At 40.3% G+C, this 24,007-nt stretch overlaps 2 protein-coding genes across 2 annotated transcripts; one reads left to right on the top strand and one right to left on the bottom strand.

Annotated features, from left to right (window-relative positions):
- The first annotated feature begins 9,422 nt into the window (after positions 1-9,422).
- Positions 9,423-10,239, top strand: LOC6544716. Its single transcript, XM_001970931.3, has one exon. The coding sequence runs from the start codon at positions 9,540-9,542 to the stop codon at positions 10,113-10,115; it is 576 nt and encodes a 191-aa protein (XP_001970967.1). The 5' UTR covers positions 9,423-9,539; the 3' UTR covers positions 10,116-10,239.
- Positions 10,240-17,947: 7,708 nt separating this feature from the next.
- On the bottom strand, positions 17,948-20,475 carry LOC6546347 (larval serum protein 1 gamma chain). Its single transcript, XM_001970930.3, has 2 exons — positions 20,193-20,475; positions 17,948-20,126 (listed from the first exon to the last, which is right to left on the bottom strand). Exons 1-2 carry the CDS (start codon positions 20,397-20,399, stop codon positions 18,015-18,017), a joined length of 2,319 nt encoding a protein of 772 aa, XP_001970966.1. The 5' UTR covers positions 20,400-20,475; the 3' UTR covers positions 17,948-18,014.
- Between the last annotated feature and the right edge of the window lie 3,532 nt (positions 20,476-24,007).

The following is a 24,007-nucleotide window of genomic DNA, read 5'->3' as shown; positions in this document are numbered from 1 at the left end:
CAAAAGTGTCATAACCAAGAACCGGAAATTCAATTTCCGTCACGTTCAATGGCAGAAACCTACTTTCTGGAGTTGATATAAAGCGTGCCATATTCGCTTTCTGTTTCCATCCATTTCGATCTTTTGCTGTATTTACAAAGCTATGTATATGTTTAGGCGCCTAAAACGGTCTTCCCGTTTCTATCTATTTGAAAAAATATTTTGGCTATGCCCACTTTAATGCCCTCAAAGTTCTCACATCCACAACTTTTCGCTATCATTCGCATCCCCACAGACGGGGATCTAAACTAATTAATAAATTATATTGAAATCTTTTTGTTTTGAATGAGACTTATGTTACCAAACCATGGATTTTTAAGTATTATTATATATTATCAAGGAGGTGAACTGCAAATTGGTTCTTCACTTTATAGAACTTTATCGGAAACGCTTTCTTATACCTGTTACTTACTTCTCAACGAATCTAGTATACCGTTTTTTTTTACCAGGCGTGCAATTGCTTTCACTGAATTATTTTTGAAAAGGGGACACCTTCAATGGGAAATGCTTAACAGCCAAACATCTGCAGTTAAAAAAGAGGCGATAAAAGCCAACAACCCCAAGAATACCAATGGAGCTCAAGGGTTTTGCCCATATGAACGACCAAACGGACGGGTTTCTCTTAACTCATTACTTATACCCGATACTCGTTGTATTTTATTTTCAGTTATTTTTATTCTTTAAATTTTATTTCTTCTGTTTTTGCTGCTACTGCTGTTATTCTTTCACGTTTTGCGACGTTTGTCTTGTGTGCAACAACCAACCGCACCAGCACACCCTTGACTTTGTCGGGGGGAAAAGGGGAGCTCCACCTTCGTTTGTGGCTCTACCACTTTCATAAAAAAACTAAAACCAAAACAACAAAATCAAAGCCGCAAAGAATAAGTACCACCAGCTCCAGCAGCACCAACACTGACAATGTGATGCTTTATGGACTTTGGACTCTGGCGGTTCTGCTCAGCAAAATAATAAAAAACAGCACTCGCAAAAAAGCTAAAACGAAAATGAAAAAGGGAAACAAGAAACGGCAACATCATCAACAAGATCACACAGTGCGAATTACATAATTCCAATTATAAATTTATAGCTAAATTACCAGTACTCAAATTATATAAATTTGTATTTTGACAAATTGTAAATTTTGTATGCAGTGTTATCACCTATCCGGAGTACTATATGCTATAAATATATGCTTTAAATAACACTACACTGTGAAAATCCAATTTTAAAATTTCTTCAACGGAAGACTCCCATTGTCAATTGGTATATACAAATAAATATAAAGTGGTTTGAAAAAATATCAAAAAATGCCTTGGAGACTATCACACTATACTGTCCTATAACACATCCCTTGAGAAGGTCGAAGTTTTTCTCTCTTTACTCAGCAACAATAACAACTAAAGCATAAGAAGAGGCGACAACAAAAATGAGATGTCCCACAAAAATATGGAACCATACAATGTTGACACAGTTTATAAAAATACAGAATCCGTGTTTTCCTATTTTCGGCCAGCCTTCATTTAGCTGACGTTAAGACTAGTTGTTCTCTTTACCATTGACAGCCTTTCAAGCCTGATTCCTGTTTAGATGTCACTGCCCATATATCACAAGATAATGTGGAGCCTGAGACCAAGCAGTCATTATTTATTTACCCTGAAATGCATTTTCTTTGCTCTCCTAAAATTGAGCAATTTATAACGATCTGCTTGACGCCGTAACAAGCGCCGGGCTAAAAGTTCGGACCATCCAATGGGCACACCGTGACAGACCCCTTGGAATCCGAGTCCAGTCCCCCAATCAAGATTCAATGTTGGCCAGACCCCAAAGTATTTCGACCATCCGAGTAACTCGACATCAGCATCCAACAATTTCAATATTTCATCAAAGAGATTCAAAGACTTTTCCCATCGCCAGGGAGTGGGGTAATGTTACTGCCTGACTTTTCCATTGCCGGGGTAAGTGCAGTAGCGCCGAACTGTCGCTGCAATTATTCTCGTTAAATGTGGAACAGATGGAAAACATGGGTTGCGGCTGGGGCTTAAGGGTGGAGAGTGCTCAGAGTCGAGATGAATGCCAAGTAATACATATGTTACTATTTACTTTGCGTGTCCGCTTTTTCCCTTTTCAGCGCAGTCTCCTCGTTATGTCTGTGTTTTCTGGAAAAATTATATATAAAAGAAGTGCAATCGAAAAGGTAAACGTTACGCCTAATAATATCCTATAAGTAATCAAAAAATGTATTATTAGGTTTCTTAAAATATTTTTTAGTTTATTTTGTGTGGTTTTCTTTAATGAGAATAAACAAAATTTTTCCTTGTTTTGCATTTACATGCCAACATAGCGTATATCCTCCCAATAAAATAACAGGGTAAGACATTTCAAAAAACAAGATGTTGATAGGGATGATGATTGGAATGATGATGAAGATGGGAACTGGTCGATGGCGTTGGCGTTTGGCGACGTTGCATTTACTTCATGACAGTTCCAATCTGCCGCCCGCTTTTCGGCTGAGTCGTCATCCCTCCCGACCAAAAAAAAAAAACCCTTGAACTTTGTTGTACTAAGTTGTACTATCTGTGGATATTACTCATACGCACTTTGGACTGCCTTCAGGCATTCAATGCCAAAATGCAGTCTCTGCATTTGAGGACATTATTGCCAGCAGTGTGAGGACTTTTCAGTAAGATAGCCAAGAAATGAGATAATCAAACAAGTGATTTACTGAGTCAGAGGGAGATCGAAATCAAAGTAATTGTTTGGAAAGAAATTTGACTCACCAAGTGCTCAAAATATTTTGACTGAATATGTAACTCTTTGTAGGCAGCCCAGATTGAGTATCAAGTGGAAAAATATGAAGTATTTAAAGTAGACTTTATTTAAGGCCTTTAAATTTTTAAACCACTTTAAAGTGGTTGAGGAGAAAATGGTTCTTGAATGGTTCTTAATCTTTTTTGCTTTGACGCTAAAGGGTAATATCAGCATATTTATTTGTAGTCGTACTTAAATCGGAACCAAATCTTATTACCTATTTAATGCAAAATATTTCAAATAAGAAGCGAATAAGAAGATTTATTTTCGTGAGTTATTTTAAAGCAATCAAAACCCTAAAATATTGCTAGATTAAAGGAGTTACCAGATCCATCGTCTTAAACTGTGCTGTGCCTGCGCCTATACATATATTTGCGACCTGCCGCATTATCTATCAGAACCGACTATATCCAGAGAAGAATGTCCCCAAATAAGTGGTGAAGGCTAGAGTTGGAATTATTTTGTATTGTTCTTGAGGGAAGTTTGTCTTTTGTTGCCCAAACGATGGAAAAATAAACTTTAGTATTAAAAACAACGAAACTAAGATTTCGTTTCCATTAATAAGCTAGTAATTTTCAGACTGTTGCTATGGCAACTATATTCTTTAAACCTTTTAAACTCCTAGGTCAGTTTGCGTAGAAACTGGCATGGCTATTTTGACTTGGCTGTTATTACCGATTTTATAATTATATTAACAATTTTATTATATTATAATGTCTCCTTCACTGCGTTTCAAACTTCTGACTGAAATCAATAAACGCTCTGAAAGTGTATAAAGAAGAGCAACAAACACGAAAGCGGGTCACTGCTGAAAATCAAGGCCGGAACTTGCCAGCTATCGTAAAGTAGGGCGACAGGGCGTTCTGTTTGGTCTGGCCGGGCATTGGACGTTAGTAAGGCTCACCCCAGCCGAATGCTTTCAAGATAGAGGAACGGAGGAACAACGTTCAACGTAGTTAATATTGTAAGCATAAGAGTACCCGTGCACAGCGAGTCGATAGACATATCAATATTTTTATAAAATGTGTTGTTGCGGTTTCATTGCATTTGCATTGATTTTCAGTTTAAGAAAGTACTTTAAATTAGTCCAATGATTAATTGTTCCAGGAAGTGTTTTGCATGACTTCTATAATTATACCCGCTACTCGTATAGTAAAAGAGTAAATAACTACTACACAGTTAGAAGGAAGCGTTTCTGACGCTATAAAGTCTCACTGAATCACTAGATAAGTCGACCGCTGTGTTCTCAGGACCTACAAAATCTAGAAAGTTGAGTTTACAAATATAGATTTTAGTGACACCTACGCCGTGCAAGATTGATTCAGAATGTTGCCACGCCCACACTAAAAAATGTTTAAGTTGTATTATTTTTTATTTATTTATTTTATTATTTTTCTTACCAATTTCGATCAATGTGCCAAATTTGGACGAGTCGACTGTCAACTAAACACGCACAAACAGCAGAAAACTGTTGTCCATAATTTTGAAATTTAACTGATTTTTGTTATATTTTACCATTTCTTGGCAAATTTTAATTGCAATACCAAGAAAATTTTTCAATTTTTGAAGAAAACTCCCACTAGCTTAGTAACGGGTATCTGATAGTTCTCTCTTGTTTTTGCGATGCCCCTGATCTTTATTCGTTTTTTGCGCTCTGCATTTCGTGTAGAGGAGGCTGAGCAGCAGGCAGCATTGGAAACTGCATTTGCAGTAGTAGACCTTGGCCAGCCAGAGTACCGAACACCGAGCGCTTAGAGACGAGCGAAACTAGAGCTCGGCGGGGCTCATGCACCCAGCTGGCCTTCGATGTCTCTGAGGTGGCGGGGTCGTGGCAAGGTCCCTAACAAGGACCTGACATCATTTGTAATTTATCGTTAACCCAGTTACCGAATGCAGCAAAGGCGGCTTCTCAAGGTGTGACAGGTGCAGTTTACGGGTCCCTGAAGGATATTGCATAATTAGAATAGGAATCAAATGAAATGGGATCATAAGAGAAGGATGGGAAAACAGTGACTACTGTAGGTAGGTGGCCCTGATGCGTATACTTGCCGCCAGAAAATCAATACAGAAATTCTTAATTAAAAAGTTATAAGCTACGGAATTAAGGAAATTAAGAATTTTGCTTCTACGACAGAATAAAGTGTCCACTTACCCTGGAGTCGTGGGGAAAGACATAAATTTAAAGCGAGCATGGTTTCTTGCGAGGAAGGATAAACATAGGCAGGAATTTTTTTTGCTGGTTTTTCACTGCTGAGACCGCTTTAACTTCATTTATTTAACCTGTGTATATTCTAAAGTTACTAAACTAAGCCGGATACTGCGCTGATCTCGTTATTCGTATTCAATATTTTATATGCCACACGTGATTGAATTCAGTCTATGATTTAGCCCATGTTCCCATGTCCCATCGCGTCACGTAGCAGGACTGTAATAAAAACGTAAAATTAGTTGCAACGTAGGTTTGAACTTTGGTTTGGGTAAAATCATCATTCAGCGGCGGTAGCTAGTAATATACATTAGATTTTTCCCAAGATATCAACAATGTGTCGCCCCTTTCTTCCCATTCCCCGTTGTCATTTTGCTCGTAAAATGCACATGTTGTTGACTCGTGTCCAGCATCGGCAATCCATGGGGATAGAGGCCTGCGGGTCCAAGGAAAGGAAATATCCAAATGTAACCACTTTGGTTTAAAACTTATTTTGCATTTTCATTTTATTCGAGCCTGCATTGTGCATTTATTTTAAATATGTTCCACTCGATTACAATTTTAGTATATCATCATTTCAAATATTGTAGTATCCTGTGCCCCAATTTAGTACACTATTTTTGCCCCTTCCGCCATGAGATGGTAATATAAGAAGCCAAATGCGTATCAGAATTGCTCTTTCAGTATCTCAACACTACCCACTTATTGCCGAAAAACGAAAATATAGGAGGGATTTCAATCTATTTTCCCTATTTGATTTGAATTAAATAAGTTACGTGAGCACAAGGCAGCTGACATTTTCATTTCGGCTGTATCTCCAGATGCAAACCCATTTCTTACACAGAGACACTTTTACACACTGCGTTCCTCGGGGGTGAATGCAGTTGCCCCAGGGAGAGGGGATTGTATGGTTGAATGGTTGGGGACTATGGGGTTGCTGTGACCCAAATTCATTTAAAAATCAATCGATTTTTCCCTTACTACATTTTATATCACTCTCGCCTTCCACTCTCTCCATCGCTGTTTCGCTCTAGCCGAAAACGGAAAAGTAAATAGAGCATAGGACAACTATTGTATATTATTGTGTGGGCTCTTACTACAACAATGGAATTCTTCTCTCCTATCGGTTCCGGTCTACGGTTACGTCTATGTCTACTATTACATTTTACGTCCGTTCATCATTTTATTGGTTGTCTTGCTATTTTCAATCAATATGTCGGCTAAAATTTGCCCAATTTGCATACAAACCGCAAAAAGCTTTCAAGCCCACAATTTATAAAATTATTACATTTTTAATTAAGAAAAAAAATTGTATTGCCAATTTTTATCGGTATGCCAACAAAACTTTGAAAATCTTTCCAGCACTCCACCCTGCCCAGTAACGGGTATCTGATAGCCGAGGTACTCGAATATCGAATGTTTCGGCAAAAATGTAATTTTACGATTCATCGATTCATCACGATTAAAGTTACATTCATCGAAAAAAGAGCTGGTATGGATGCAATGATTTTGTATATAATCATAATTATTTATCCAGTAAGTTGTCACTTAAGTTAAGATATATTACCGATTGTTTTTCTGGTCTAACATCTCTAAGTAGCCTCATTTTTGTACGTCATTTATGATTTCATTTTGCCTATTGGACAAACTATGTAGCAAAGGAATTTTTTCTGCACATCTCTGTTGGCCACCAAAGTAACAACTTTCTGGGGGATTTCTGTAGTTGTTGTAGAATTTGTTGCATCTCAACACTCAGCTCAAAAACTCATTACTATGCCGCATGAATGACATTTCAAAGCAGTCAACATGACACATTTCATAGAAAGGTATACGCAACACACACGGGTACACACCGACTATCTTACACTCACCAAAATAGTACAGAAAAAAAATTTATTTTTTATTAATATTCAACATATCATAATAGATGATATTTATATATGTTGCCTAGCGAATGTATATATTATATATCAATTTAAACACGAGACCGTTCTTTTGTGAGCGGCCATGTCGTATTAGGGCTTTTTTGCGGGGAATGCCGTCTCTGGAAAAGAGCAATCTTGCTTGTGGCACATGCAACCGCATACCTTTATGTTAAAGCTACAAAGTGGCTTATTGCCACCCCTCTACCTAACTACCCTTTCCACCTGGAGGGCCCCAACCTCCCAGCTCATCATGTGGAATTACAACGCATTTCTTCACTTTCGCATCGCTAGCTTCTAAGCAGCTTATAATTGTTGTTATTATTATTGTTCCGACGTCTTTGTTTTTTTGTTTGCCCCTTTGTGCGAAAATTTAATTTCTTTCTGAGTCTGCCCCGCCCACATTTCCACCTCCTCCCCTGTGCATGTCAAAATGCATCACTGCTGAACTGTTGTGTTAAATATTACAAATATCACACGAGCCTTTTATTATCTCCCTTATTGAATTATGTTCTGTGAATGTTTAAAATGAACAAAAAGGGAAATCAAGCCCCGCTAGAAGACACGAAGTTAAAAAGTTGTTTGAAAATACGGCTTAGAGCTTTTAAATGGACGTTCATACGGACTGGAAAACGGATATGGCTAGATCGACTCGTCTATGTATATATAATGTATAGGGTCTAGTATTCCCTTTTTCTCGACGAATGGAAAAAGTTGAACAAAAAATATAGAGGTAATGGGGGGTAAACACACAACAACATGGAAAAGGAAACAAATTGCAGTTGCAGTACGCAGCAATACTTTAGTCAGGCCCTTATTGTGACAAATCAGACTTTTATTTGCCACCTGATGTGGAAGAAAAATTCACAATAAATAGATATGGAAAAGTTTAATTGAAACCCCATTCAAAAAAAATTAAAGGAATTTAAAGGGCTGCGGGTCGATTGTCTCTGAGCCTGATTGCTGGCAGCAGATGCTTTCTAAAAAATAGTTGCAGTGAAAAATGGCGATAGAGTGGGCAAGTAAAAGCGCAGAAGGAAAAATGCTGCACAAAAGATGTTGTTTGCTGCAGTTAAATTAAATGAAAAAGTTTACAACTTTTTTAATGAAACCATTTTATGCAGTAGAAGCGTAAACAAAAAAACAGCCCCTATTTCGTTTTAACAATAGCACAAAAAAGCTGCAAGCCAAAAGAAAACAAAAGTCTGAGCGGAAGAAAAACTTGATGCAACTTGCACGGGCTGAAAGAAATCTTGAAAACAAGAATAAAATGTCCCGAAAAAATTGAAGGATGTGTGTACCGGGAAAGGGGTGGCCTACGCTTTCTTTCAACTTTGTAAATTAAATTGTGTCCATTATTTAATTTAAAATGGGCGGCGCAGTCTTTAAGCGTTTAACGTGACGTATGCGTAATCTGACATGGAGCTAATCAAAAAGCGTTCCATTACACATTGATATGGGCGAGAAAGCCCAGAGGCTAGTGATGTTGTATCCCCTCGACGTCGTTCTTGGCCAGGATTATAAGGATCGGACAATGGTGACATGTATATGAGTTCGCTCCTAATCCAACTGTCACTTTCAGGAATTCGCGAGCAATTGGCTGCGCCAATCACGCCAAAAATAAATCAGAAACGTAGGGTTAACAAACAAAACTTAAACCGACTTTAAACCAAGCTTGGGATAGAAGCTTAAGTTTGGACCAAACAAGCTGCTTATTTTAGGGTATATAACTTAATTCGGTAAATTCAAATGAAACTTGGTTAACTCTTTATCGTAAACTATTCCATTTCTATGCTGTACATTGTTCGTGACATTTTTGCCTGTCATTGCACACAATGCCAACTTTGTAGCAACATTTTGCGTACAAATTTTGCATACCTATTATGCCATTCAATGCACCAGTTTGATGCTATTGCTTTGGATGCAGCCATAAAAATATGACGCCATAAAAACAGCAACTTGTGTCGTTGGGCCAGTCATCAAATATGTACGTACCGTGGATTTACTGGCTTACAGGTTGCTATCGGTTATAAACCTCTTAACTACCGATAGAATGATGAAACGACCCTGAGAGATGCACTTCATGCCAAATTAAATTGCATTCTGTAGTTGGCGCATAGCATTTCTACGATTAATGCGAACGCGGAGGAGCAGCCGAGTGGTGCGCCCTGAAGCATAATCCACCGGATTCAGCCACAAGAAATCACTGTGTTAATAAAAGCGTGAAATAGCAGAGAGGAGGTTGTAAAAGGAAAGTAAAAGGGGCGTTGACAGCGCAACAGCTTTCATGGTGAAGAAGACCAAAAAAATATGTACGAAAAGAGAGTAACGAGGGAAACGGAAATGCGTGCAATAAGAGGTACAAAAAATGTTATGTGCAGCAAACTGCCTGGCGGTGAGGAGGCGAGCTTAGGCTTACGTTTTGGTCGACCACATGATAAATCTACAGCAACAATTTATATTCGATTTATATATCAAAATTGTTTCATTAAAGTATATCATAACTATGTAATTTAATACCCCTGCTCCGCTTATAATACCATTTACCCCTAACACCTGATACAATGGCTGATTTGGAGGAAGAAGAAGCCCCTATAGACGTTGATGATGAACAAAATGAAGGACAAGAAGCCGCTAAAGATCTTGAGGGAGAGGGCGAAGACGACGAACAGGACGTTGAAGTAGAAGATGAGTTAGAGGTGGAGGAGAAGGATCTCTTTGAGATCCTTAATGAGAGCGATGAGGACGATGAAGAGCAGCAGGCAATGTACAAGGAATATCTGGACGTGGTCAAAGCTATTGATGTCCAGAACACGATTATAAAAGAGCTTAAGGCAAAATCCACTCGATTGATGTGCAAGAAATGCAAGACTTATGGAGACAAGCAGGAATACAAACGACTTAGGGTCTGTCAGGAGCAGGAGGAGATTCATTTGAAGGTCCTGGTCAATAGAGCCATGTACCTCCAAAACTTCGGTTCACCTAGGCGCTACAGAGATGTAGAAATGGAAGTCACAGAGGACGAGCAGACCTATTTCTTCACAGAATTGCAGTCGACCTTCTCAGGCTCTTGTCACACATATTCGGTTGACGAATATGAGTCAGATTCTGAATCCGATGATGCACTATGCTGTACCTAGCCCAAATTAATGGCAATTAATTAATTACAGCTCATGATATCTTCGGCGGCCATATCATTGATAGCGGTAGCTTGTAAATTACATTCAGAGCAGATATACCATACTTTCGTAATTTTTTTTTCGTTCGCACTCGGACCATAACAAAAATAAGGGAAAGCTGTAAAAAAAATCCCGCGCATTTTGAATTCCTGTGCGCTTGTTTATCCACCGAGCTTGCCGTAAAAAATACGGAATTAGTGCTCTACTATTACGTGGAAAAATGGAAAAGGACATAATACAGAGGGAAGAGCAAATAAAACGCGGAAAGGCTGCAGGGAATCTGAGTACACTTACACATTTAAAAATATACTAGAGCAAGTCAATGTAAAAATACAAGTTAAATTTCAATGCAATAAAGTGCAATCCCGCAATTCTGACTGGAATATTCAGACTTCAATTCAATCGCAGTACACTTTTTCCTTAAGTGACAGTTTTATGAATACGTAATACGGAAAAGGTTGTACTGTGCAAATTTGTTTAAGATCGTTGCCGAGCTCATTCTAACGCTCACAAACCGTTCAAAACTGTGACGTCCACAGTTTTGAAAAATGTATAGTTTCGTTTTTATTATACCCGTTACTCGTAGAGTAAAAGGGTATACTAGATTCGTTGAAAAGTATGTAACAGAAGGAAACGTTTCCGACCATATAATCTGGCCATGTCCGTCCATCTGTCCGTCTACGCCCACTCTAACGCCCACAACCCGTAAAAAACTGTAACGTTCACAATTTTAAAACATTTTAAAGGTTTTTAATTTTATTATTTTTTCCCTAATTTCTATAGATATTCCAGAAAATTTTGAAAATTCTATTTAGCACTTCCACTAGCTGAGCAATGTGTATCTGATAGTCGTTGTTGTTGTCGTATCTTGTTTTTTATTATTAGTCTTGCCAATATATATCGATAGCTAAAAGCATTAATCCACGCCCAAAGTTTTGAAAATATTTAATTTATTTTGTTTTACTTATTTCTTTCCTCGATTTCTATCGCTATGCCAACAAAATTTTAAAATATCTTCCTAGCACTCCTACTAGCTGGGTAACGGGTATCATATAGTCGAGAAACTCAACATTCTCTCTTGTTTTTTATGTGCGGAATTTGATGGAATAGTACTGAGAACGTGGAGAAGGGAATGTCAAATGGCGGGCGAAGTGTAGTGCAATGGCATTAAGTGCAAAAACAAGAAGAATGTGCCTCCAGACAGAATGAGGCGCTCAAAGCAATATAGCCAAAAACAAAAACCCAAAGAGGCACTGAAAGACGCCAGTAGAGCAGAATAAAACGAAATGAACTGAATTGAACCAAAATTTCTCTCCTTGGTACCTTCGTTCCTTCGTCATTTGTTATGCCACAACTCTCGATTCTCGCCCTCTGACTTTCCATCAAGTGCCACGCCCATTGTGGCGCTTAATGCGCTTATGGAGAAAACTTTTCGCGAAAACGTGGTACAGTTCGACGTATTCTACTTAATGGATCAGTATTTAAATTTTCTTTGTTGTGTTTTGTGTTTATGTTGTTATTTTAAAGTAAAGTAAAGTAAAACAATAAATATTTTACTTGCATCATATCTACATATGTATAGTTTATAATCCTACGGTAGGAAATTCAAAAAAGCTATTTTAGAAAGGGAATGCTGTTGGCGCCCAAATTCGCCAACCCCATGAGGAAGCAGAAGCAGCGGCTTCGTCTGCGTCTGCGTCGCGACGTCACCTTGCGTCCATTCACCCCGTTCATCATTGTTTATGAGTGTGTTTGTTGCCCAGACACAAAAACAAACACACATAAACGTACAGAGCGAATTTCCTTTAACTACGCTTCGATTCCATTCCATTTTCCATCTGGTTTTGTTTTTTGGACCTCTGCCTTAGGTCTTCTGTTCTCGTCTCTTCGCCCATCCCTTCTGCATTCTCCTGCTTGTTGTTTTTGCACTGTCTGCGGCTTGGGTATTTTTTATGCGCCTCTGCGCCATCCCACGTTCCCAGTCTCCCCGTTTCGGTCCCACAACCTCTGTCTATCTCTTTTCGCCGCCCGCCAAATCATGTGCAAAAAAATATGCTAGGAAGATACGGAATCGCGAACTGGGATCTAGCAGAGTCGTAATTATTAATGTTTTTTTTTAGATACATATGGGTAACGTTGGCAAGCAAACCGGAATACAACAAGAAGAAATAAGAATCAAAGTGCGATTCACTACCAGAAGATATTCCAGTGGAAGGGCGCGCAGAAGAAGATAAAGAATTGCGTCTCGTGTTGATGGTTTTATATCTAACAAATGCCACTACTTTATTGCGATCAGAATACGGTCACAATAGGCGGACATGGTATAATGGAGAGGTTTTTGTGGTACGCGATCGTGGAATGGGAGAAATATGGACTTTCGCTGGTGGGTCACACAGCCAAGGCATGACTTACTTCTTTTATGAGTCACCAACGTACAGTAATTTCAAAAAAATACATACCAAGCGAATGTAAAAATTTTCAAGGAAACCCTTAAATATATTATTGATTTACTTCAAGAGGGCTGATAAGGCGATAGTGATATACTAACGGTTTTGAGTAAAAAGTACCATGATATGACAAAAACACTTAACACTTAAAACACTTTTTTATTTAAGTAACGGGTATCGGGTATTCCAGGACTCGACTATAGCATTCTGTCTTGTTGCATTTGTTTGGTTTTTTACCCGCTGCGTGTGAACTCTGACCGTTGAGAACCCTTAAAACCATATGTGGCACTCCCGATATCGCTAGAAATAAAAGTTGCGTATCGTTCTATTTTAGAGTGGGTTTGTTTCGGTTTTAAACAAAAGTTTTCTAAATTAATTTCGCATAAAAACGACCAAACAATGCCAACAACACAGGCGCCATAAAATTTAACGTGCCATGTAGGCGACGGTGGGCAGTTTCGCAAATGTCACATTCATAGCCGCAAGGCCAGCAACATATAAGGGTCGAAGTTCAGAGGCACGTGCACTTTTATTGAGTGGATGGGTCGGACGGAGCCAAAGAGCAATAATTTGATGGCTGTCGTCTGGCAGAAAGACTTTGCTCCCACACAAATCACTTGGAGTAGAAGTTAAATACAGTCGTCGTCTAGTTTTACGCACCGAATAAGTAAAACAGCCATCAATATGCGTCCCACGCGGGCTTTTTTCAAGGATATCAAACTGATTCTTATTTATTAAAAGTTAAATTCAGTATTGATATTTCACAGCTTAAGAAATTTGGCTTGGTAAGGTGTATTAAATCCGGAATAAAAGTCTTCGTAATCGCTCACTTTTCCTTTCAATAAGCTCTTATCGCTGTAGTTAAAGTACTTTCGGCTGCGACTTGTCTGCGTCTTTGTCTTCTTGGCATTTGGTTCACTCTGCATGTGCTCGCCTGTCTGTCATTGGTCTTCGTTTGTTTCGCTTGCTCCTGTTTGGAGAGCATATACTGCTTCCACTGCTTCTGGGATTTCAAGGGATTTTTATAAACGTTACACTTACAGTAAAAACGTATACTAGGTTCGTTAAAAAAAAATTTAGGATTGGCCATGCAGACGCTACTGACGCCTATGCTGAATGTTTGTTTCTTTCCAATTTCTATATGGAAAAAAAATATTGGCCACGCCCACTCCTACGCTAAATTGGTTTATTATACTATTCCAAGCGAAATTTCTCCCTTGCACATCTCCCTTTACTTATGAACAGGTATCTGATAGTCAAAGAACTCGACTAAAGCGTTGGCTGGAAAGTAAGGGCGCGAAGTGTTTCGGATCGGAGAAGCGGCTGGGTCGCTTTGATTTGTGGCAATCGCTCGCTAAACGTCGCAAATTTAAAAGGTGCCATTGCGTAAATTGTTGGAAGTCGTCTGCGATTGTTTCTTCTGGCTCTGTTTTTTGCTTAAAGCATAGTTTAGCATGCAAATTAAAATATAATTAGACTCTAGAGGAGAAATATCACAAATATCACAATAGCCGACTATTGACCCTGATCTAGAGTATATACTTTATATAGTCGGAAATGCATCCCTGTCATCACACATTAAATAATCTCGACAATAGAAAAACAAACCAACAATCAGAGGCGTTCGGCGATGCTTTCAACTAAATCGCCTGTGCCGCTCATGATGATTACAGTGGGGCAGGTGCAAAACTACACATCGAAGGCAGGTGCAAAATTTTAGTAAAGTATACGACCAACGGGAATGAGAGACACTAACTGGTCTTACAACAAACAGCGGATTTAATGAACAACCACACGAGTCAGGGCTTAGCTTTGTTCTCATTTGTACCCTTTTGAGGTAGATGTTTTGCGTTTAAATGGATCGGTTTACAGGGGTTAAAGTAGGCTCTCTTGCGATCCCAGTGGGAGTGGGGTGCTTTTTTCGGGCTCGGTCTAGTCACTAAATATTTAGTATCGTAAAGTATCCAGCTGCAGGTAGGCGTAGGACATTGAAATCAGTCGCCTAATCCTATAGAGAGGTAGAGTCTGAACTGCTTTTGAATTTGGAAAAGCTGAATCCTTTCATTAAATGTTACTGACAATTAATTACGGAATTTTTGTATGTGTCATGTATGTAGCATGAAAAAAATACATTTTAATTTTAATGTTGATGGTAATCCGCACGCTTTTTGTAACACCCAATACTAACCCCATACCCAGTTGAAGAAACGCCGCAAATACTTGAATCGTTCACTTTCGTTTGACAATGCTGTTGTCCATGTTTTGGGTGCCCCCTTCTGTCCGTCTGCAGCATCCAGACATCTATTCCACCCAAAGTTCTAAGCTCGAGACAGACTGCGGTGGAGCGGTATGAGTGGTACAAATTTTACGATTTGTTTTGTTTTGTCTGCCGTTCGTGCTTTCTCTGCTTCTGCCGCTTTGCCCTCGTCAAATTTGCAATGTCAATGACGTCGGCTGCTTCCTCCTCTTTTGCTACCCGGTGCCGCAGTCGTAAAAAATCAACCCTCGGCCAAATAAATCGCACACGAAAATAAAAGCGAAAATCTTGGCTGGGTAGGGGCGTGGTCCTCGAAGTGGACCTGAGCTCTAAACCCCGATGTTCTGATTGTGAGTCTGAGCTGTCGTAGATCATTGTCCTTGGCCGGGTTCATTCACATTAAAATGGAGCGGGAACATGGGAATGAGACGGATTCGGTGCGGGGGCAGAATGGAACGGATGGAAAGGCACGCAAAACAAAAATTCCCATAGTATAACCATTATGCGGTAAATGCTTTTGATATCCAAATTGTATGTGGCGGAGCAACAAACACTTAATTGTATATGTTATACAGTGACGTTCTTTTTTTTCTTTATGGTTTTGTTTTTTACGTATGTGAAGATAACATCAGATAAACTAAATTAAAATGATGTTTCAAATTCCTTATTTTGTACAGTGCACACAATTTGCTGATGATTTTCGTTTGTCGATTTTAATATTGAAACGGCGGAACAGCAGGACAACAATGAGGCAGCGAGCTACCTCAACGCAACCTCATCCTCGGCCCGCATCTGTCTGGGCCCGGATTTCGAACTCCTGCCCTCCAATGCGACGAAGCCTCTGGTCTGGTGGCGCTGCTAATGGTGGAGGTAAGTCAGTTTTATTGCCATGAACCATTTGCCAGAAGTGTTTGTGTAACCGACCTAGGACTTACCATGTGGCATTGTCTGCTGCAGTCGGCTCGGCTCAGTTGAGTTCGGCTCTCTTTGGTTTATTTAGCTTTTCGCTCCCCCATTTCAAGGCATTTGGCGGGAAAACTCCTCTGTGTTGTGAGCTTCGTTAGCAAAACAGAACGGGCAAGAACCAATTGGGTGCTGAAGCTTCGACCAGGGGCCGCACCACAGGCAAGAGTGCAAAAAAAAAATTATAACGGCAACGAACAGGGCTACAGGAACAGTCTAACAGACGCGACAGGATGTGGAAAGCCAAGTGCCAGATGCCGAAGTCAGATAAACTCCCCTACTAGAAATCCGAAGCCCCTGAGAATAAGAGGAGCTGCGAATCTCTCGTTGGGTCTATAGATGCGGTTGAAATACTAGCACTATCATTAAAATTTTCAGTAGGGAAAGCATACGAGTAGGAGAATAATTATTATATATTGAATGCACAATTATTTCAAACTGTTTGAGCTGCAAATTATGCGAGCCAGGTTGTGGCGTATAGGATTGTAAACTGTAGCAACATCATTCCGAGCAAGAAGGCGAATAGCGAGGGACTGCCCTCTGGGGTATTTGAGCACGCCAGCTCTTCAGTTAAGTTCATTGGTGTCTGGCCAGCCAGCCAGCCAGGTGAGAATAAAACGGGAATCGGACCGGTACCCCCTGCAACCCGGACTCGTGCTTTTTGAGATAGTGGTTGCCTGCTTTTCCATTCTCAGGTCGTAAACTGATATTGGGGTCGTCGACTGCTAATTTGTGGAAAGCAAACAAAACACAAAATGCGTGCAGAGTAACGCAGCAAGTCGAAGCGGGATACGGGGACTCTAGTGGAAGAAGCCACATGTGCTGCACACTTAATCGTTGCTGGATGGTGATGAACTGGCAGTTGATATAACGATATTTACTTTAAGAACTTCAAAAACATTTTTCACTGACGAGAATTTGACAAGAGAGAACGTTATAGTGGAGTTCCCCTAGCTTTCGCACTTTCACTAGCTGAGTAACGGGTAACTGAGAGTCAAGGAACTCGACTATAGCGTTCTATCTTGTTAATTATAGTTTGATTAATATAAGTTAAACTTTAAAAAATGGAAACAAAACGGGGGAGAAGTTTCGGCAAGTGTTTATAACTTATGAGTTAAGCTACCTCCACCCGCCAGGCAATTAAAATGGGAGCTGGGGCCAAGACAAGCTCAAGTAATTTGAATTGAATGAAGTGCGCGACTGCCTGCTTACGCACCAGGAAGTCCAAGGAGTTTAGACAAAACTCTTGAGAGGATGGAGAAATGGCGAGGTAAAGTCTGGGGTTTTTTTGTTTAGGTCTTTTGACTGGGTTGCCACCACTTCATAGCCTTCCCCTCTCCTCACCATTCGATGCTGATGTTGTTTGTGGTGGTTGCTGCTTCAGGCAGTTTTTTTTTTGCGTTTCTTTTTTTTACATTTCGTTGTTCCTGCGTCGCACCGCCAGACGATACCCACAAGCTGGTAGGAATGACGCACCAAATACAAATGGGGGACCCAGAGACTTTTCAAAAGTGCGTCGATATTTTGTGCGTGGCCAGAAAACAACGCACGTTCTGGCCTCTCTTCCATCGCCATACGCCTCTTAGAGCCGCAGACAAGGACCAAAGGCGGAGAAGGATAAGGCAGACAGGAATCAGGACTCGTTTCAGGCTTAGCTGGCGTTGAAAGTTTAACGAACCCTTGCTGTTTTCTGCCCAAGGACCTCGCCCTTATGCCTTCAGTATATTACCACTAGCTTCCAGGGCTGAGCGTTTTAGTACACTTTTTCTTTTTTTTCCACCAAATAAAACACAAGAAGAACTGAAGAAAATATAGAACTCCAGTGTCCAGTTTTCGGTTTCAACTTTACATGTTATGCCACTAGGCGGTTTTACTTTGTTTTTAGTACGAAATACATTTTGTGTTTTAGGTGATCCGAAAATATTACAAATCTTGATAAAGCAAATTCTTTGCTTAGGATAATACAGTTTACGCTTTAATATTGCACACGGATTGTTATTGTTACAAACAAGCTAAAGATCGTTAAAAAAAAAATGCAAGGCAAAATAAAAATTAGTGAAGTGTTAATAATTAAGAATATCTTTATTTTTCATTCGTTTTCATATTTTTTTTTTTGTATTGGTTTTTTTTTGCCTGCGAAATTTGCAATTCGTTAAAGTTAATGTGTGTGCTAAGAGCTAGATCCAGCGTTGCTTAGTATTCGATGGAGTAGTCGAAGGTGCCAAACTGGGCGTACTTCTTCTCAAAGTACTTAGCGAAGGTGTCGACGTAGTAGACTTTGACGTCCTTGAAGAAGCCGTTGGGCACGAAGAAGTCTGTCTCATCGATTTGGCGGTCGAAGGGATAGCCGAAGGGTTTGGTATCCACGAACCGGGTGCCAGAGCCAACTCCCGAGGAGTAGGTGTAATCGAAGTTAGAAAACTGTTCATACTCCTCGGCGAATGGCGAGACAAAGAAGTAGAACTGCATGGGCATGCCCTGCTCCCATCCCTTGGGCAGTACCAGGCGGTCGGGGAAGGCGTTGTGGGGCTCGCTAATGTCCAAGGGGAAGTCGTATTTGCCCTCACTGGCCAGCATCACATACTTATAGAGCTCGGTGTAGGTAATCCTGTCTTCAGCGGTCCAGCTGAACTCCTTGGAGCTGCGCTTGATGGTGTTGGTGCCGGCAATGAAGGGGTACACAAAGCTGTCGATCTGCACGAAGTTCTTTCGGTTGTAGTCCAGTGGGAGCACGCGGCCGTATTCGTCAAACTTGGGGCCCAAGAAGACGCGGACAACTCCCTTCTGGACCTTTTCGGACTCAATGGTGAACTCAAAGTTGAAAGGCTTGTGGTTAAGGCGGGCCTGACGAGCCAACAGAGCCTTGTCCCATACATACTGGCCGTCGACGAAGGTCATCTTGTCGTTGAGCAAGTTGGTCACATCGAAGTCCACAATGTCGTAGTATGTTACCAGTTTGCTGACGCTCACATCCTTGATGGTGATGCCCTCGTAGAAGAGATCCTTCTGGGTGTACGGCTTCAGGTAGTACTTGAATGTGTAAAACACATCGGTGAACTTCTTGTAGAAGGTGTAGAAGAAGGGATCCCGCAGCATGGTCTCAAAGTTCAGGAAAATGTTAGGGAACACCTCCATGTCGGTGTAGTCCACATCAGCGAAGTACATATGGGCCAGCATGTAGTAGTAGTTAAAGAAGTACTTGTCAAAGGTGTCAGCATTGCCCTGCAGGTAATTGCCCACAATCTGAATGGCCTCGGGCTTGTGGAGGTCGAACACCTGACCGTCGACAGTTTTGTAGAATCCTGTCTCTAGGGCCTTGTAGATGCGGCTGAAGAAGTTCTGGATTTGGTTGTACATCTCAAATTGTCCGTAGGTGTAAAATTCGTAGTAGTTCTTGCGGTAGCTGTAGCCAATGCCGTTGTAATAGATCAGCTGGGGATCGTAGCCGTACTCTATTTGCTTGTACCAGAAGAATTCAGGGATCTCGCCAAAGCCGTTGGCCAGGCGCTCCTGGTAGTAACGGGCCAGAATCTGCTGCACATTGTAGATCCAGTACTCGCCGCGACGGTCCTTGTCCAATCCGAACTGCTTGCCGTTTAAGAAGAAAGCGTAGTCCATGTTTAGGTAGTACCAGTAAGCGTTCCAGCCAAGATCTTCGGTAAAGTAGGTCATCTTGGTTTCATCGTTGAAGAAATAGATGTCGCGCGTGTAGTCCACAGGCATGTAATACTTCTTTAGGCCCTTGACAACATCAACGTACTTGGGATCGTTCACAAATTGGGCGAAGTTTTCGCGCAGGAAGTACTTGTCTTCGACATACCACTCCTGGTCCAGACCCATCATTTTGTACCACTGCCATGTCTTCCAGTCCTTGGTGTAAAAATAGAAGTTGCCGCTGAACTCACTGTAGTCTTTGTAGAGGATATCCTTGTACTCCTTCTCGTACATGGTAAGCTTGCTGAAAACCTCATAGTCGAACTTCTCAGCCGCGTACACAAACTTGCTGTTAAAGAAGTACTGGGGGAAGATTTCGTAGATCTGGGGTAGGATCAGACCCTCGAACTCGGGCTTGTGGAGGACGGCCAGGGTCAGAGCGTAGACGAACATACCCTCGTTTACGTGGATACGGGCCCATGCGACGTTGCGGACGAAGGTCTCCCAATCCTTGGCGTAGTAGAAGAAATTGAACAGACCGTATGCCTGCTTGTGGTGGGTTTTGACCAGAGCTCCGAAAAACTCTCCCTTGGGCAGCAGGGCTCCAAGCTTGTAGGATTCCCAGAATTTCTCCATGTAGAAATCGAAAGTCTGTGGGGTAGTACAGGGACATGACTATGGTTTCAAAAAAGAAACAGGAGTTCTTGATACACTCACCTCGTATTGAGCCTTGTCGGTGATCAGCTTCTGGCCCATCTTTATCCACTCCTCAAACATAAGGGGCTCATCGATGCGGTAAACGATCTCGAAAAGGAACTTCTGCTTCTCCAGGAAGGTTTTGTCGGCGATCTTCACCTTCTGTGTGGGCACGCTGAAGGCGGTTACACAGCCCACGAGGGCCAGTATCACAAGGGTCAACTTCATCCTTGGTCCTTTCGCTCCTATTCGTTTCTTCTTCAACTGCTCCGGCTTTGGTTCGCTCAAAGACCAACACCTAAAGTCTGTTGTCTAGACTGCACCTAAACTGGGTCTTTTATACCCCCGACTGGAGCCTTGCATTGCACCATATCAGCGGCAGACTCCCGTCATCAGCATAGGTCGTCGCATAGGTTCAGTCCCAGCCGAAAATAGCGGGCCACGTTATCTTCGGATGCTGTCATCCGCATCATTCCGGGGCAGATAAGACCCACGACCTCGTTGATCGTCTCCAACGCGTTACTGTTGTATAATTACCGATTTTTATTGGCAATTGGCGACGGTGACTGTGAATTTTTTGCTGCACCGCGATAATATTTTGGAGCATCGTGATGGTTTTGAACTGCCCACCTCACTGATATGTGCATAGGTCATATCAGTTCAGGTTTAATTCTAGGTGTTTTCTTTTCTTTAGAGGAATATTTAGCATTATCATCCGGAACCATACGATTGGCTTTCAGGGCTGGTGAATCCAATGGAAATTGACCTTGATTTTTGTATTATGCATAACGTAAATATAGACCAACCAATTTTGAATTCGTTTTTAATATTTTAAATTTTAATATATTCCTTTTTTTATTTATTTAAAATAGTAATATAGTAATATATTTAAAATATATTATATGTGGTATAAGGTTGATAAAATAAATTATTTTTATATTTGAAGACGCTTATTTCGAGCAAACATAAATATAGACCGGTGTACATACTTAAATCGTGTAAACGGCCCTTTAGCTTCTCATGGGTTAGGCCAAATTATTGGCAGTTTTGTGTTTCACTCTCGATGTGACAATGCGGTAGGCTGGCAATAAAAATAAATTTGCATATGATTTGTACTATCTGGATTGTCCTGAGTCCTTCTTGATGTCCGGTTGCGACATTTCAGCTCCGATTCTTAGAGCTTAGAAATCAGCGTTGTCTGCCAACAAGGTCAATATGCGCGCAGTGTTACTAACCTTTGCCCATTGCTTACCCCTCGCCTCATCCCTGTAAGTATGGTGACATGTCTCACCCCTGTCCCTTTCTCCTGCTGATATTTCGATATGTATTTTTTTTTCTTTCCTCAACCATGTCTGGCCGAAAAAAGAGACCACCAAAAGGGATTCAAGCAGATGTGCAAAATGTTAAAAAACCCCCCCTCGCCTTTCCTGATCCTGTGTTGATATTAGAGTACTATTTGCCATAATCATATATTAGCCGATTATGTATTTACTTTATGTCCGTGACTACATGTATGTCCGGCCAGTTCCATGACCCCGGTCAAAATACCGCACGAAAATTACAAAATTGAAAGCTTGCTTTCAACCGTTTGAAAGTTTGTTTTTCAGGGCTATAACTTTGAAGTTAAAATTGTGGGAAAGGAACAAGGATCAAGTTATCGTCACCATTTCCAGACGTTGGGTAAAGTGACTTTACTGTGGCCACAGTAATTGAAAGAAATTAAATAATAAAGGTATTTAATGTCTTTAATGAAGGTCTGGTGGTATTAGAGCAGAATGGGTAATAGTGTTGTGTAAATAATTAAATAAAACAAGAGAGGACGTTATATTCTATACTTTTCGACTCATAAATACATTTATTGGGCATATCGATATAAATTGGGGAAAAAAATAATATAATAAAAAGTGAATACATGTTTATGTTCAATAATGTGTGCGTGGCAAATCGATTAAAATGTACAGGCATAAAAAATTGAAATGACTAAAAACTGCAGATCGTCCTTGTTTAAAAAAAAGTGCGATAAAACCCATTGCAACCCAGATTGTTGCAATCAATATATCATTAATTATCCGACATAAAAATTAGCAATCGCTTTTGTCTGTCATGCTCGCTTTAATGCAAATTAATAATTAGAAAAAATGTAAAAAACTGAAGAATAAGGCGGAGAAAACATGAATTAGGGAAAAAACTTTTATCAACGCCAACGCAGTTGAGGAAAATGTATCTGGGCTGGCGAATGTAGCAACAAGGTTTTCGCTCAAGAGAACAGGACCAAGTTTTCCTTCTCATATCCTGCAGCCGCATTTTCCCCTCGCAGAGCATACAAATTATGTAACAATGATGGTCATAAAATATGATTTACACATTTTGGATCGGAGGGTGTTGTGAAAAAGGGTGCCGCTGAGAAAACTTTTTTAAGAAAAATTAAACGTACTCAGGGAGGTCAAGCCAATGCCGTGATCGACCATCAAATAGAAACAAAAACATTGGAAAAATGTCTTACAACTGAAAAGAATTAACTATGTATAAAATGTATGCCAAATTGGTCAAATGAATTAAAAAGTTATCGTCGCGATGAGTTGACGCTAATTAACTTAGCCACATCTCCCTTCAAGTTTTTTGAGTCTCCCTCCAAAATGAAGTTTCTCAACCACTTGAACTCCCCTCACCACAGCTGTCCGGAAATGATTCATAATAATTGCAATGCGGCATCGTTTCGTCCCGAAAGCTCAAAAGCCATACATCGTCCTGTTGGCACCATAAAATTGACAAATGTGTCTGTAAACTTGGCTAATAATGCTGCGTCCAAATGGGTGGAAAAGTATTCTCTTGCCCCTAATTTTTCCCCATGTTGCAGCATTGACGTCAGTATCGATAAAATGAATGGCCGATTCCACGTTTCATATACCGTTATAGCACTATTTTGATACACAAAATAGACTAGAATTAAAGACAATTTTTTTTAGTAGTTGGATTAGGTAATTAAATATTTATTTTTTATTTTAAATTTTAGAGTCTAACTTCCAATTTTAAATCACTGTTTTATAACATAGTCACATAAGTTCGATTGTTGTGTTGAGTTCAAGAACCCTTGAAACGCGAATCATTAAAAAAGAAGTTATTGAAAATTAGATGATGGCTTTCGAAAAACACAAAACGCTCCAATATATCAACGGCAGAAGTCGTATTTTGTAGTTGGTAAACAAACTTGGATGCGATGGGGTCATTGTAATAGCCATTGGCAGATGATTCAAGAAAATTAAGCTTGCCCAAGAAGCTGTCGTTGGAACTAGACTGATATTATAAAGGATTTTTGTATGCATCTTTTCGATCTGACTCTCTGGTCAGTGCGTGAAATTGAATGGAATCTGGCACCAAGGGAGGACTTCGGTGGATTTACTTCAGAGTTCAGTTAACCGAATCTAAGTTAATTTATATTGTGTAAAATATTAAAATATAAATAAAGGCCGACGACGGTGCATTAATTTTGTGTGAGATTGCTGCTGGGTTCATAGGAAGAGACATCGGGAAGAGATTACGGAATCCTTTTGAAGGACCGGCAGCCGTTCAGTTCGTGGAAGCCCTACTGTATTTATTGCTCTCTTTCGTAGACATTCCCACACCGAACGGACAATAAAGAATATAGGACATGATCCAGGGGTTCAGAATTAGATCCAAAATTTAGGGCGTTGATGTGCGAAGTGCATCTGAATGAGTTTCATCCGAAATGTGTGGCTCTGTGATTGTATCTGTATTTGAAGCTGTGGCCTTCATTGTTAAGTAGGCATCTTTTGTTCCTCAATGAGTCGGGGACAGGACAGGAAATAGGTAAAGAA

The sequence above is a fragment of the Drosophila erecta genome, unplaced genomic scaffold (genome assembly GCF_003286155.1).
Source record: "Drosophila erecta strain 14021-0224.00,06,07 unplaced genomic scaffold, DereRS2 tig00000021-arrow-pilon, whole genome shotgun sequence".
NCBI lineage: Eukaryota > Metazoa > Arthropoda > Insecta > Diptera > Drosophilidae > Drosophila > Drosophila erecta.
This window is presented reverse-complemented; position numbering and strand designations above follow the sequence as displayed.

Bases quoted from the DNA above. Each gene is read 5' to 3' on its own strand.
- LOC6544716 (XM_001970931.3), top strand. From the start codon at position 9,540: ATGGCTGATTTGGAGGAAGAAGAAGCCCCTATAGACGTTGATGATGAA.
- LOC6546347 (XM_001970930.3), bottom strand. From the start codon at position 20,399: ATGAAGTTGACCCTTGTGATACTGGCCCTCGTGGGCTGTGTAACCGCC. The intron at 20,127-20,192 runs GTGAGTGTATCA...ACTACCCCACAG, and splicing joins CCGACAAGGCTCAATACGAG to ACTTTCGATTTCTACATGGA.